The sequence below is a fragment of the Limanda limanda genome, chromosome 4 (genome assembly GCF_963576545.1).
Source record: "Limanda limanda chromosome 4, fLimLim1.1, whole genome shotgun sequence".
Taxonomy (NCBI): Eukaryota; Metazoa; Chordata; class Actinopteri; order Pleuronectiformes; family Pleuronectidae; genus Limanda; species Limanda limanda.
Window position 1 is genome coordinate 22,676,209 of NC_083639.1, and position 16,163 is coordinate 22,692,371.

General features: G+C 41.2%; 1 protein-coding gene across 1 annotated transcript; it reads right to left on the reverse strand.

Moving 5' to 3' along the window:
* Positions 1-5,427: 5,427 nt before the first annotated feature.
* LOC133000305 (Krueppel-like factor 15) lies at positions 5,428-14,750 on the reverse strand. The gene is made up of 3 exons (XM_061070206.1): positions 14,562-14,750; positions 11,030-12,490; positions 5,428-6,279 (listed from the first exon to the last, which is right to left on the reverse strand). Exons 2-3 carry the CDS (start codon positions 12,262-12,264, stop codon positions 6,111-6,113), a joined length of 1,404 nt encoding a protein of 467 aa, XP_060926189.1. The 5' UTR covers positions 12,265-12,490; positions 14,562-14,750; the 3' UTR covers positions 5,428-6,110.
* Positions 14,751-16,163: the final 1,413 nt, after the last annotated feature.

A 16,163-nucleotide genomic window follows, 5' to 3' on the forward strand; every position in this document is an offset into this window, starting at 1 on the left:
GGAGCCACTGTTCTGTACCTACAGTCACCGTGTTGAGATGGAGCAGACTTTCTCTTTCCTCAGCAGAGGGACATGATGGCCCTCACACAAACAGAAGAACAGGCAACAGGTTTTCATTACCCGACTTATCTCTATGAAGTCTTTACAAAACGTTTTACAAGCCATGGTTAAAAGTGCCCCTGTGAAGAGCAGGTGGAATATTTAGTCTGTGCTGGCAAAAAATAATGAAGAGCAGCTGTTGATGTTTGAAAAGTGGAACTTTAAGGTTAGTGATGTATATTTATATTTCATAAAAGTAGCAGGGTGCAGGAAGTTTACAGTGATGGCATGAAAGAATAGTTCAACATATTGGCCAATACATATATATACTGTACACTATACATATGTAGCAGGAGCCAGGAAGCGGTTAGCTTCTATCAAAAGGGACAAAAATATAATAAAGACATCTACCAACACATTGGATATTATTTATTAAATATGTACAGTATTTTTTTTCAAATGCAAATTGCACCGCAACATATGCACCGTGTTGGAATAAAGAGGTATTTAAAAAAATGTGTTTTTTGTATTTTTGTGCAGGAACTCTTTCTCAGCTAATGGCCAAGTACAGTATGGATCCTTTAAAAAAAAATGTGTGTTTGCATAGATTCAAAAAGCCAGATACATATTGCAAAAAAACTAGATTATTAGCTAAACTATCATATGCCATGTTGATTTTAAATAGGCAGGTGTTTTGCCCTGCTTCAAATCTAAATGCAACGCTACACTCAAAATACTTTAAACCATAAATGCCCTACAAACTTTATCCACAGAAATATATACCTGGATATTACTCATTAACTTTTTAATTTAGTAAGCTAAAATGCATAAAGATTCAATTGTGTAAACATAATTAATTGGATTTACACTGTAAATTGGATAAATTAACCTCCTAAAGCTCATGTTTTGTATTCAACCCCAAGTTCTGGATACAAGCTTAAATCAATAACAGTAATTTTTCAGGGTGTGCTGTTTATTGTTGTGTCTGTTATCAGTAATTGAGTGACAGTTTCTCAAAAAAGAAAAACAGTGCATTATGCAGATGTTCAGGGGGTGATGTATTGTATCAGCCTATTGTTCCACTGTTTCCCTTTTAACAGGAAAGACTTCAAGACTGTGTCATGTGCACAACAATTACATACAGCAGTCGCTGGCAATGACATTCGCACAGGCTCCCTTCTAGCCATGCTCAAAAATATTTGAAAACCACACAAGCAAAAACTATAAAAAAATCTAGAATGAAAGTAGAATGAATGAATGAGAATGGAGGTAATACTGATTAGGTAGTGTAAATATTTCAAGGGTTCCCTGTGGAGGACTGTGTCTGTGCTCGGAAAACATATTGACACACGTGCAGAACCCGTGGACACTTACACATATGCAGTTGCACCAACACGTCTAAGATAAACAGTCTTCCCTTGGACATACATATTGATGAAGACACAGTCATCAACCAATGCTGTATCCACCATCATGTACACAAAATTAATGATAGATCACAGTAATTCTCCTGAAAACTGCAGCTTGCTGTGCTCCCCAAAGCCAATTCATCAGCCCAGACAATCTGTTCAATTGTCGCTAACTGAAACTCAATGCATACATTAAGCACCTCCTGTCAGGCCATCAGCATGTAACCTTGAGCCTGTCTGAACACCATAAAACCAGCAGGAACACTGATAAGATACTGAATGTGTACATAAAATAAACAGCTTCCTGTGCATGACACTAATGGAATGCAGTGATGGTAGATGAGGGGTCTGGATTATTAATGCAGTTTAAATACGTGTCTGTGTCGGTGAGAGTCAGCCATATAGCATGATAAATTGAACTGGTCCTGTATGAGCAATAAACCCTTTCAGTGTCTCCTCAGAAGACCGCCTATGTAGACACAGTGTACAAATTCAGCTTGCAGACAAAGCATACACAGATTTGACTTTCAACTTTGTGAACATCTCTGCAAGAGCTCTCTTGATTTTAGTCCAGGCAACACGTTCCTGCAGCAGCGGGTGTGTGTCACTAAATCAGCTGCCTCAGTGGGCTGTGTCCTTCCTGTGGGATTTCACTAATTATCTTTAGTTTCGGGGGCTTTGAGTTAAATTGAGGAATTGCACTGCAGTGGCAGGACAGTAAATTTACGTTGTTACTGTGCTTAACTACATTTTTGATGTGTCTGGATTTATTATCAGGTACTTTTTCCTTTTACTCCAGTACATATATCGGCAGAACATTTTTATAATGCATTGCGTTTCATGTTCAAGTTGTTATCAATAACAAGAGGGATAATGGTCAATTTATCTACTCATTCCAGAAATCTGTCTATGTGGAAAGCATATCTAGAACCTGTGAGTCGAGCTCCACAAAACCTTGAATAAACAGCTGAACAGCTCTTTCAGGGTTCTGTCGAGACTTGCTGAGGCTCAATTACTGCCGGCATATTCTATAGTTTGAGAAAGAAAGCTGCAGCCACCAGTACCACAGGCCACGCCAACAGCCCATTCCAAACAGGCAGGTTTAGAGTGGGGACTGTAGTAATTGATCCAGCTGGTGGGTAACATCAGACCCCGCCTCCTTTACCTGCAGCAGTGCTGACTGGTGAAAAACCACCTGAAATGGATTTAGAATAAGCCATTCATTTCTATGGTAACTATTTAGTATTTATATATCACTTTTCTAGTCTTGATGGCCACTCAAAGCTCTGACCAGTACAGTTTGTATCACCCATTCACACACACACATTCATTCAGTGCATCTATGTGCAGCACTTACTATCATACATGACTCACACACTGCTGGCACAGCTGCCAGGGGCAGTTTGGAGATCAGTATCTTGCCCAAGGACACTTTGGCACACTGGGGTAGACTGAGATCAAACTGTCAAACCTCTGGTTAGTGGACCACCTACTTTACCTGCTGAGCCACAGCCGCATGTCTAATATGACTATTAATATAATACTTATATGTCAGAGCATCAAATGTATTTTGCATTGAAAACAGTACCTAACAATTGCAGTATTCGCAATCATTTGATTAAATCTACAGTGTCCAGTTGGTCTAAACTGAATGTTTTTTGAAAATTATCAGATTATCAAATTATTATAAAGTTGATATATTTAAAGAATTTTGTCTTCACTTGTAGTTTTTTTGTATTAAAGGATCTGTTGACAACAGCTTTAATCCTTTAGGTCTGAACCACTCTTGAATCTTGAGGATGACCTGTGTCTTGGACCTACAATTTAAATATTATATTGCGTTCACACCAGATTTTTCGGCTTGAAATAGTCACACATATTCAAATGTAAAAGGGAATATTGTGGGTCAAAGTTCACCAAAGTTAAGCCACACTGCAGATTTGCTGTTTTTATTCACCCTCCCTTATGGACCGGAACTGAAAGGGAGGAAAAGGTTTGCATTTGTTTGACTAGTGCGTTATTTGTATTTACTCATGATACTTGTGTGGGAAACGCAAGTAAATACAACCCAAGAATATATGTCCATTTTAGTACGGAAAAGAGGAGAGAGGACTTCTGGCTGAAGTGACTACAAATGCTGCATTGTGCATATTTGTGGAAACCAATCCAAGATCAATACATCTCAATCTTCAATTATAATAGTATTTACTATCTTTATGTGCCCATATTTTATAAAGTAGCTCATGACCAAACCAGATGCAGCCTCCTGTGCAGTATGTTTGTGTGTGTAAGCAATTGTCAAGTCAAATGCTTCAACACTGGGTTTGATGAATTATGAATCAGATACATGGATTCAGCATCATGGGAGATAAGGGGTTCAATGTCTTTGCAGAGGCTAAGTCAGCAACCTTGCAACATTAGATGTGTAAAGACACTCTCACTCTGGTTCTCACAAGTATTGAGTGTGGGCATGTGGTCAAATGGGCTGGAGGTCTCAGTGCAAACAGTGTCCAATAACATGTATCTAAAGTGAAGCCAGTGTAAAAACAGTAATATGATGTGTCGTATACAAACGGACCCTGGTTCAAGGGTGGTGTCAGACAGTGTTGTACAACAGAGCAACCGGAGCAACCTGAGTAAGGTATGAAGAGTTATCGAGATGGAAAACGTCGAACACATATTTCTGCCAATGGGATTTGGGGCCTGAGCAAAACTTGGCAAGTGTAAAATGGACAATTCCTGCAAATTTATAGCTCCCCAGTTCACCTGGTTTTGTTTAATTCTCTTTGAACATCTGTGGTTCCCTGGCAACAGAGCAAACACTATCTGCTGATGAGGACTGTGTTTTCTGTTTGAAAAGCTCCAGCAAAGCTCCTACACTGACTTCGAGTTTTGCTTTTTTTATAAAATTCCAATAAGAGTCACATTTACCTTTCAGTCAGCCAGATCATGTGGACTGGATTAAAATATCAATGTAGAAGCTGCACAGAGTTTGAAGTCTAGGCTGTGACCTCATCACTCCCCACAGAGAAACTACAATATGTTGACATTGACATTAGATGAAATACATAATGTATTGAGTCCAACACAGGCATAGTAGAGAAAACAGCACTGAGAGCAGTCAGTATAATACGACTCCACTGGTTGGTAAAGATGATGTACACACTTTTTTGCTTCTTTTCACTTTTATTTGTAAATGCATCTTGGATAGGACAAAGAAAAAAATATATAATATATTCATATGTACTGAAATGTTAATTTATGTACACATTTAGGTTTAAACTACAAATCTTCACAAGCACTCATTTGTTTTAAGATATGGTATCAGAATAGTCTCTGTGTCTTTTCCCGGATGCAGCGATGGTCACTCCTGCATATTTACATACATTCATAGGATGCGATAAAACACCTGTGTTGGCACAGGCATTGACAATTCAAAAATTGAATGAAAGGAATGATGCACTATGTGCCCCTGCATGTTTTCCCCTTAAATACATGAACTTCGATGGACGGCACCGTCACTCCCCTACATATTCACAGCGGGGTGTGCTACACGTAGAAAACAACATTTGACAGTATTTGGGGCATTTGAAGGTGTGTCATGGCCTCAAGAAGGTGGTTGTGACTACATTTCCCCAGAAGCTTGTCGTCCTGGTAGTTCAGCACCATGTGTGTAGTGTGTCCTCTGATGTCACCTCAGCTGAGGTGGAAGGCTTTCCAAGTCACTCCATTAACAGATAAAGCGGAGCTGAGGCAGCTTTTGTGTCAAGTCAATAGAAAAATAATGTTCAAATACTGATGGCAGACTGAAATATTCAGTTCTGTGGCTGTGGACATAGGGACACGGGCCAATGCATGAGACTATTTCACCAGTCACCTGATTAACATGTGGAAAACACTGAAAAGCCTGATTTTCAAAACCATTTGGCTCTATGGTACAGTAAGGCCAGAAAATTGATAAAAATACAAGACCAGCATGTAGGTACATATGATATCTTAATAAAAGGACAACAAAGAACACTTAACACTGATCAGAAGGCTGATTTGACAATCACTGTGCACTTAGCCTTTGAGTTGTGTTTTACTTTTTGCATTTCTTGTGTTGCTGTGTCATTCTCACTCTTGAGTCTCAGCAGGTTTTCAAAGTTACCGTAAAAATGTAAGCAGAGTCAAAAGTAGGACAAAGACCCATCACAGGCCTGAGAAGCCCAGAGAGAGTAATTCTGACTCTGATAGTAACTTATAGGGATCCCAGTGAACTTGAGTCACACTTCCTTTACATTGCATAACACGGGGAATGTGCAAGACGTTGGCAGCTTTCAGGAAGATAAAGGCGGTTGTTTTTATCCAGGTACAGTGGACAGACAAGGCTATTACCAAGTCTACCACATAATCCAGACTGAATGTCTTATCTTCTGCAGGGGCAGGAGGTAAAGACAGGACAAACATACCAACAGCGATAACATCCAGCTTATTACAGACAGCACGGTCAACTGTTTGGGCTTGTGGCTTGGATACAATAAATACGAACAATCACAGACTGCTGAAATAAAAAGCAAGACTCCTTTTCACTCCCACACTGCTCATGTGGCTTATGTCTGTATGAGAGTGATCCCAGCATTTCCCGGGGTTCCATGAGATCCCAGTGACGCGAGCAGGGCCTCAGTTTGCTGCACGAACTGTCCGACTGCTTCGTGGAAAACGGTGGACTTTGATGTGTTTTGACAGGTGGTCGCTGCGGGCAAACTTCTTCTCACATACAGGACACTGGTAGGGTTTGACCCCTGAGTGGGACCGCCGGTGTCGGGACAGCTCATCCGACCGTGAAAACCTGGAAGAAAGAAAAGGAGGTGTGGATTTAGAATCAGACGTCTGAACAGGAATCATGGATCCGATGATTTTAGATATAACTTGACAAAATCATTAAAGACACAACACTTGACTTTGACTTTAACACTGAGAGCAGATGGTTTCACTTTGACTTTGGTCTTGTGACTTGGAATAACTCTATATTTAACCCTAAACGTTTCAGAACAACGAGCGAACACAATATGCTAGAGACAGAAGGTTTGTGCTACCTAATGCTAAGACAAGTATGATGCAGAACGTATAGAGCCATGGTCAGGTGGACTTCATTTCCATTGCATATTGTTAAGAAGAGCATTAAAGTATATTTTAGTTTAAGCGGCATCTCCAAATAACTCTGAAACAGTAATTGACTGGGGTCTTTTGTGCAAACTGGAAAAATGTAATATATGGATTAGGGTGAAAGTAGAAATATAATAAGCCGTGTTTCCTTGGAATTTAATTTAAGTCGGAATTGTGCATGATGGGTAAAAAAAATATATTATTGGATATCATTTTTTCTCAAGAATTAATACTTAAACTGTGTGAAGGAAAAGGGGAGTATTTATGCTGGTGCTAATTGGGATCCAAATAAAGAAAGATATTCCAATATCCATCCATCCATCCATTATATAGTGTGTTCCTAAATGATGCAGCACACTTGTTTTGTTCATTCATCAAACAAAGTTTCTCCTGATGGAAGTGTCGTTCTTTTCACATGGAAACCATTCATCTTTACTCAGTTGCCCACAGAACATAATGCAAGAAGTGATAAAAACCTTGATCTTTCCATCGCACTGTTATTTTGTATTGCGTTCTGGCAAGATCTTCCTTAACACGGACCCCTAATGACTGCAGTGGCCATTTCTCAGGAAGGCGATTCAACGGCATAATTTTCTTTTTCACGAGCAAGCATCCCAGGCTGATGCGACAAGTTGCCTGTAACTCGTGGACAAGCTAAACGTCGCAGCAGCAGGTTTGGCATGTGAGGAAAACGCTACCGGGCTGGAGCCACATGGACAACAGCTCCACGGGCTTCTTCCCAGCAACCTAGTTCTCTGAAAGTGACTGTCCCCAGCCACACTCTGCATCCCAGATGTTGCTCCACTGACCTGACAAGATGATGAATTGATATGATTCCTCACTGTAATTAAGCAACCACACATGGGGAGCTGCAGTAGAAACTTGCTGTACGTTCCGTCATAAGCAGATACAACAAGGTTAAGGCTCAGAGCTGGAGTAAAGTGGCTACAGTAATAGATGTGATAAAGATACACGAAGCATCAGCAATAGTTTATACAGGGAAACACAGCCAGTAATAACATTCTTATAGCACCCGAAACACCTACCCCATGCTTGCTAGTTCTTTTACTCAAATAACTAACTGTATGGTTGGATCCCATGGGAAGCAGCACCAACATCACAGGATATATTAACTGTACTGTGGAGCGAGTAGCCAGCGTCATCACCGCAGGATGGATGTGGGATGAAATTTCATACATGAAAATAAAGAGGTTGCTGGCATAACCAACTGTTTTAAATCATGCACTGCCTTCCAGTAAACCACGTGCATCCCAATCTGATCTACAAACTGATCTACGTAGTTTGTATGGATGGTCTCATTATGTTTAAGAGTAACACTACCACTGCCACTCTGAAGCCTGACATTCCAACATCTGGTTCGGATCTGTTGCTATGTGAGAGAACAAAACAATGACAGGATTTATAACGCTTCAGCCGCTCTCGGTCCCAACGGCATCGATTTGAAGCTGCTCGCTCTCTATTAAAGGGATTTGTTTCCATCTCATGTGAGCTAAAGTCTGAAAGACTGTCTATAGTTTTCTGCAAATTAAAAAGCATCCATAAAGGCAGACACTGCAGAGTGATCTGGAGAAGCAGGCAGGAGGGAAATTCATGTGAAGTCACACAAAAGCACAAACGCACACACATTAGCTCATCCAACGCTACCAACGGAGATCCTGGCTTCTTTCCTACAACAGTCAGCTTGAAGCAGTTGAGTAACAACACGTCAGCTGGATGATGTCCTGCTCTGTATCAAACAACCTGGGGACAACTTAGCGTTTTGTGTGTGATGGAATTTTTCACATTTGGCAGAAGCACACTTTCATATCAAACCCATTTCATTTTGGTGGTCAAATTTCATAAGACAAGGTCCATGTGACCTCACAACATGCCCAGTGGCAGTTGGATTACGTCCGGAGAAGCACTTTCACTCAAGGATGACATGATTAGAATTTGTTGGTCAAAAGTCACAATTCAAGGTCACTGTGATCTCACAACACATTGTTGGACATAACTCAAGAATAAATTAACTTATTATGATTAAAAAGACTTAATTCATTTCATTAACTTTCTTCATGGCTATGCAAAGTTATTCTTAAACCGTTCCAAAGTTCAACTTAGATAGAAAAAAGACGGATCCTCACTGAATCCACTGCAAATCACATTTTGTCCCAGTGTCATTACAACTGCAACAGGAATAGTGTCATGACAAATCATCTTCTCATTTAGAGGCTGTAGCACAATACAAATCACTTCACAGAATGATGGTCAATAACCAATAACTGTTCAGAATAATAGTGCACCATAAGCTCAGTTAATAAAGTTAATAATAATTCATTTAAAAACATTAGGAATCTTCCTGACCAATTAACAGACACCAATATTTACAAAATGGTAGGATCCTGATAAATGATGTCAGTGTTCTGACTATATTTAGAACTAATCTAACCAGTAACATCATCTACTAAACTTGAAATATATATTTTAGGAAGTGGATCTTCTTGGGATCTTCTGATGTTGTTATAGATTTAATTATACAGTAGCACAATCAGTTCATCTTTCCATCGGACCATTCCCTCCCTGTTCCTCCTCCATGTGTGGAACCCTGACTGATCCCTCTCTTCCCTTTCATGCAGTATGGCAGCCTGGACGTTCCCAGTCCACAGTCATGGTTACTATTCAACACTTTTTGTTTGTTCGCTCCACTTCCTCACTCACCCCTTCAAGTGATTGTGTGCAAAACTGAAAATCTCACTTACTCTCGGCTGCAAACTCTAGTCGCTTGCATCTCGCAGACTTTTCCCAGCCTTTTTTTCCCTTTGGCTGGCCCCCTCATTTAGCCCATCACATACAGTGAGTTATACACACATACACACACACACACACACACACACTGGTTCTCACACACACGCTCACTTCCATCCAAACTAGATCCTGCCTTTTGTCTACAGACAAGAGCCCTTTGTTAGTTGGAGCCCACAGCCTGGATTACTACCACACAGATTTCTCCGCTCATGTATTGGGACACACTTGTGCAGCATGACAAGAACAAGTGGCAGGTTGCCAGTTGGGTTCTATGGACCTACATCAATCTTTTATGGGATATTAATGATCAGCCAGTACCTGCATGCAAACAGAGGTTTATAAATAGCTGCACGCACATGTTTTTTCATTCTGACTGAAATCATTCCTTTTGAAGATTTTGGGATAACTGTTTACTGGTGATTTATTCTGCATTACATAGGAACAGCTGTGTGACGTCATGCAATAATCTTCTTAATCTGCTATCATATCTTTTAGCACGTGTTGATCAGTAGAATATCAGTAGAAATCTGAACACAAGGCTACAAGTAAACGTGCATTCGAGCTGGTCTCACTGACTGCCCTGATTTCAACTCAAGACATTTTAATGAGCAAAGTTGTCTCAGTGATGCAGATGCCCAAGTTGTCTCTCTGCCTCTTTCCAATGCACACAGCAGGTTCCAAAAATATCTCGCTGCTTTATACATAGCAAACAAAAAATACACATACACGTGCACTCATACTGCCCCAGCAATTGCACAGCTGTCGGGTCTCAACAGGAGGTTCCAGTGTTGTGCCCATGTGACTCCAGCCCATATGCTCTGTCCCAGATTTAGTTTACATCCTTAAAAAAATGGCAGCCCAGCTATTCTTGCACATTCCAGATAGCTTGCCGCTTGAGAAGAAGTGTGACTGCACACCCAAGTCCACCTCCTTACATTATCGCAAGTAACACTTATAAGGATGCATGACAGCTGCAAAGGGCTCTTCAGCTCTGGTGCTTAGTAAAAAGAGAGGAAGGGCTTTTTCTTGGCTTTTCTATCAAAAACCCTTGAATAACTTTGTGTTTCTTCATCATTGCTGAAACATGAAATAGACACGCCACAGACAGAAGGACAGGAAAGTCTTCCATATTACCACTAATGACATTCATGTTAACTGGTGGCTTTTGTGTGTGTGTGTGTGTCTTGGGGAGGGGAGCTAATGTCCCTCAATGTCACAGGTCAGTTCAAGAGTCAGTTAAATTCTGCACTAGCAACATGACACTTTGCACAACACATACACATGTCCCCCTGACATATAATTACTGCTGCTTCCAGATAGGACACGGCAAGTAATGGGGGTTAAGCCCCTTTTAAACAGGGGTTTAAAACTGCTTACTGATGTTATTGCTCACTTCTGTGAATAAACAAATCTTTAGACAGGCTTTTTATAACCAGTCATATATATGAATCAATCACGTATTGTAATCTTCTAAGATAACAAACACATAAACATTAAAAGCTGCGGTGAGGAAGGAGTTGTGCATGGGCAGAGATCAATGTGTCTGTGAGGTGAATGTTTAATTTTGTCAAACAGTGGCTTGCATGTTTAGACCGCTGTAGAAACACATTCAATCACTCAGTACCCACCTCCATCCACAGCCCTGCCAGTTGCAGGCGAAAGGCTTTTCCCCCGTGTGCCTCCTCAGGTGGGCCTTGAGGTGGCTGCTCTTGGTGTACATCTTGGTGCAGCCAGGAAAGGTGCATTTGTGCATTTTGATCAGATCTGCCACGGGATTCTTCTGGAACTTTTGTCCTCCAACGAGAATCCCCGATCCCTGGCTGGCCGAGCAATCCCCAAGTCCCAGGGGCTTGGCTGCGATTGGGACAGGAGCAATGCGTACAAACTTGGAGGAGATGTTAAAGTTAGGTGATTGCATGATGTGGGGCACCAGTGCAAATGTCTGACCTTGGATGTTGACTAGCAACTGTGCAACTTTGATGTCTGTTGCTGGGGGAGGCTGTGGTGGCTCTGCTACTGGGGCAATAGGTGCCACTGTGGGCTCCTGCTTGATTTGAAGGGGCTGAATCTGTAGGACGACAGGCATTCCACTGTCCACTGAGGAAGGTTTCTTGACTGGTGTATTCTTGGTCCCAGTTCTGGATTCATGTGTGAGGTTAACTAATGTAGCTTTGGTCTCACTGGAGGCAGCAGTGGCCAGGTCAGTGTTGCTGGAGGTTGGGACAGTTTGGTCTGAATACTTGGTCTCTGATTCTACCTTATAATCAGAGGATGCCTCCCTGCACCACTCCAGCCCAACGTCTAGACCAAGAGCTTCCTCCAGTCCCACTCCCAACTCTGAGCAACCCTCTCGGATCTCCTGCTTCATTGTCACCACATCCATATTCTCCTCCAGGAATTCTTCAATTTCTTCCAGAGTGGGCTGAAAGGACCCTACAAGTTGTTCTTCTGTCTTCACATTGGACCAGTCGAGAAAATCTAAATGTTCCTCCTTCACGGGCTCACATTTGGAGGGCTCATCTCTCCTTGAGTCCCAGAGCAAAGTGGATAAAGGTATAGGTGTCACAGACCCTGCCGGGACACTGTTGGCACCTCCTAAAGAGGCTTGGGACAGCAGGTGGTCCAGGATGCTATCCTGGCTCTCAGCACTGGAGTTGCTGCCATAGCTTGAGCTGAGCACATGGGAGTCTGGGCTGGAGCAGGAACGAGGGCTGGACGATTCGCTCAGGTCGTCCTCCGAAAGTGGTGAAGGCATGACCTGGTAGGACCCCAGGACTGTCACCATGTCAGACAGCCAGTAGGTCGCTGTAGAGCCACTGTGAGGAAGAAAAATCTCCTTGCTCGCGGGGAAGTTATCTACCATTCCTGGCTAGTGCCAAACCTCAGTTTCTTGTCGGATTCAGTGTCCGTGATTAGAATGATTTTTAAGAGAATTATTCCTTCTGCATCTGGGAAAGTCAGGCCAAACACACTCAGGTCACCAAGGTCACTTTTCCCAAACGTGTGGGATAGTGAAACACCTGGCGTTCTCTCTCAGAGTGGAAAAAGTAAACGAAACAATCCAAGGTCCCCAGTCAGGATACACTTCTCTAAATAGAAAAAAAACACACAGAAAGAAATCCGTTAATCTCGATCCCACATGTGTCTGCTGCTCAAATTTTAAATATGGCCTGACCTAAAAAAAAGAGTATTGCAAAATCTTGAAAAATGCCTGACAAGGTGCCATTTCCTTCAATCAATCTGTCAGGCAGTACACTATACAGCCAAGTCATAACATCAATGACAAAGCACACTGTAGGTAGTCTACCCTTGGACATGACCCACAGGAGCATGACAGCAGCAGGCATACCAGACATACATCACCATGGTAACAACAACAAGCACCTGGTTAAGGATGTGGAAGGGTCATTGAGTAAAGAAACACTGAAATTGAAATGACCTCCTGAGGGGAAAAGTCTTGTGATATATCTAGCCACTTTTTTTCTCTATATATTATACTCGTTAACTTCCTCCTTTACTTGCATCATAATGACTATCCTAGAATAACAATTAACATAACTCTTGGTCAAAGTAAGCAGTGTGCACAGACGACTGTTAAGCATCATTTGAACAGTTAACCCTTGAATTGCTTGACCCCTTATTGACGATATATGAGCTATGGATAGTCTAACAAAAAGTGATGTTTTCAAAATGACAATATTGAGGTCAAATATTTAAAGTGCATTCATACACAATAGAAATACATGTTGAAAATGTTGGTACTATTTCCTCTACATGTTCCTGGTTTTTGTACGTCCACAACTCCACACAAGAAAGATCTCCACCCAATATCCCTCTGCTATAGGGGAAATGCTCTGTCTTGCTTTTATTTATTGAAACAATCACACTTGTTTTGGGTCTTTGGCAGCACTCACCACGTGATGCAGTGATGTTGCCCACTGCGATTTGAGAGAGTAGGTAAAAGACATATATTGTAGGTCTGTTATTGCAGCTTGGAGATCTCCATAGTGAAGAGGATATTGAAAACTAGTGGTCAAAAGCAGAAGAGGTGGGGAATGCACCTGAAATTGGCACCATATGACGAGTTGATACCCACAGCCAGACTAAGTCAGACTAATAATACATCGCTAGAGGCTTTAGTTTACTTTCCTATCACACGATTCAAGAGTTTTATTCACTGCATGTTACTTAAAGTCGTCTTCTTTTCTAATAGAAGTGATTTTCTTTTAATATTGTTTAGCTTCATACTTTTTAATCTCCTTCTTATTTGTGTCTGGATGTTTCCTATCTCTTTTATGGTGGCCAGTTTAAATTACTTAAAGATCAGTAGTTTATATTTGTCTATAAAAATTACAAATCTTCTTCCACTTTATCGCAATTTGATGATGTCTTACTCTGGAATTCAAAGGTTATTTTCCAGAGAGAGTCGGTCATACCCCCCTCCCTTATCCACTCTCCCGCTTCCACCTCCTCCCCCATTTCCAGGGGGCCCCTATGGTCTCAGTGACCGACAGTAAACCCAGGCGGAGGGGGAGAAAAAAACACTGTCAACATTATTATCAGAAAACACGCATGGGGCAGTAGGCAGCAGTGTGCTGCACAGATCAGCCGCCTGTACGGGACAATTACAGAGCATTACAGCAGCCACGTCACCAAGAGAGAAATATGTAGGTGCAGAATGCAGGTTTGGGCCACATGGACAAGTTATCTTTTTTAATATTCAAATGTGTATTTTTTAAAAACTTATAATTAATCTAAAGTACAAATTTTCAAATCATCTATGCCGGTTCATCGCTACAAAATATAGATCTACCTATGTTAGGAATAACAACAACAACAATTACGTAACAGTGCTCTGCTCCAGCGGCCACGTTTTTCCAGGCAGCGTGGATCAGCAGCTCCGAGAGCCAAACTCCGGTTCATTCATTTACATCGTGTCGTTAATCGTCTGCCCAGCCACATGAGAGCCTCCTGTGGAGCCACTGACCCGCAGGCTGCACACGGACCGACCCCCGGGTGGTCTCCGGTCCTGGCGCGTCTTAACGCACGGCGGGTTGGCGCGCATCTCCGCTCCTCAACGTAAACATGTTTTCGTCCAGGCTGCTGCGGCATGGGCTGTAGCACGGAGAGGAGACTAGGAGAATAAAGCTCTGCACTCACCTCACAGCAAATACATTCCCAATGCAAAAGGCGCAGGGGGGGCTTGTTTATATCCGCAGTGTGTAACCGGAGCAGGATTTAACCTTGAGACTCTCCATACAGCAGCAGGAGGAGCAGCAGCGTACGTCTGGACTGATCGCTCACCGAGTTGTACTATATGACCGTCACATGACTGCCAGTGTGCTCCTGAGGTGCTGTAGTGAGAAATAATAAGGGGCTGCTGCTACTGAAGGCTCGTCCCCGCTCCGCAGCCTCATTGGACGGCCGTGCTGGGATGGAGGCGGGTCGTCCGGGCCTGTCAGTCAGTATCACTGTGACGCTGCGCTGCGTGGAAACAACATGTGGGCCGCACAGTTGTGACCTGTCAACACCACAGACAAGGAATCCCTGTTTGATCATGTGGATGATCCCAGTCGGAAACCGATCAGATTCATATTCATATTTTATCTGAAGGATTCTGTAAATTAAGCAGAGTCTTAAGTCGAGGTAGTTGTTTACAGATAGATAGATAGATAGATAGATAGATAGATAGATAGATAGATAGATAGATAGATAGATAGATAGATAGATAGATAGATAGATAGATAGATAGATAGATAGATAGATAGATAGATAGATAGATAGATAGATAGATAGATAGATAGATAGATAGATAGATAGATAGATAGATAGATAGATAGATAGATAGATAGATAGATAGATAGATAGATAGATAGATAGATAGATAGATAGATAGATAGATAGATAGATAGATAGATAGATAGATAGATAGGTAGGTAGGTAGGTAGGTAGGTAGGTAGGTAGGTAGGTAGATAGATAGATAGATAGATAGATAGATAGATAGATAGATAGATAGATAGATAGATAGATAGATAGATAGATAGATAGATAGATAGATAGATAGATAGATAGATAGATAGATAGATAGATAGATAGATAGATAGATAGATAGACAGACAAACAGACAGATAGATGGGATAGGGATAGGGATAGACATATATACGGACAGGGGGACAGATGAAGACAGATGGACAGTCTACGATAGATAGATAGATAGATAGATAGATAGATAGATAGATAGATAGATAGATAGATAGATAGATAGATAGATAGATAGATAGATAGATAGATAGATAGATAGATAGATAGATAGATAGATAGATAGATAGATAGATAGATAGATAGATAGATAGATAGATAGATAGATAGATAGATAGATAGAGTACTTTATTCATCCCCGAAGTTGTCATAGCAGCCGGTATATTTGAATACAATACAATAGAATAAAATAAAAATATTGAGGTAGAAAGAATAAAAAACAGGAGCTCAAGATAAAATAAAATCAAATAGGTAGATAAGGTGCAGTGGCAAGATGATGGTAATAGTACTGATGATATGATGGTAATGTTATTGTTAGACAGTATGTAAAAATAGTACAGTATATATAGTATAGCAATTATACCAATATAATAGCAGTATATAGTAATAATGGCAGCAACAGTATATATATACAGTTGATAAAGCTAAAAAACAAACCACATAGAGATGACATAAAAAAATAGTACAAGCAGGGAAAAGGGGAGACTGGGGCTTATTTGTTTG

What these genes read in the sequence shown, in the direction of transcription:
- LOC133000305 (XM_061070206.1), bottom strand. Translation starts at nt 12,264, where the DNA reads ATGGTAGATAACTTCCCCGCGAGCAAGGAGATTTTTCTTCCTCACAGT. An exon ending in TGGCAGGGCTGTGGATGGAG is followed by an intron (nt 6,280 to 11,029) that starts GTGGGTACTGAG and finishes TCTTTCTTCCAG; the next exon opens with GTTTTCACGGTCGGATGAGC.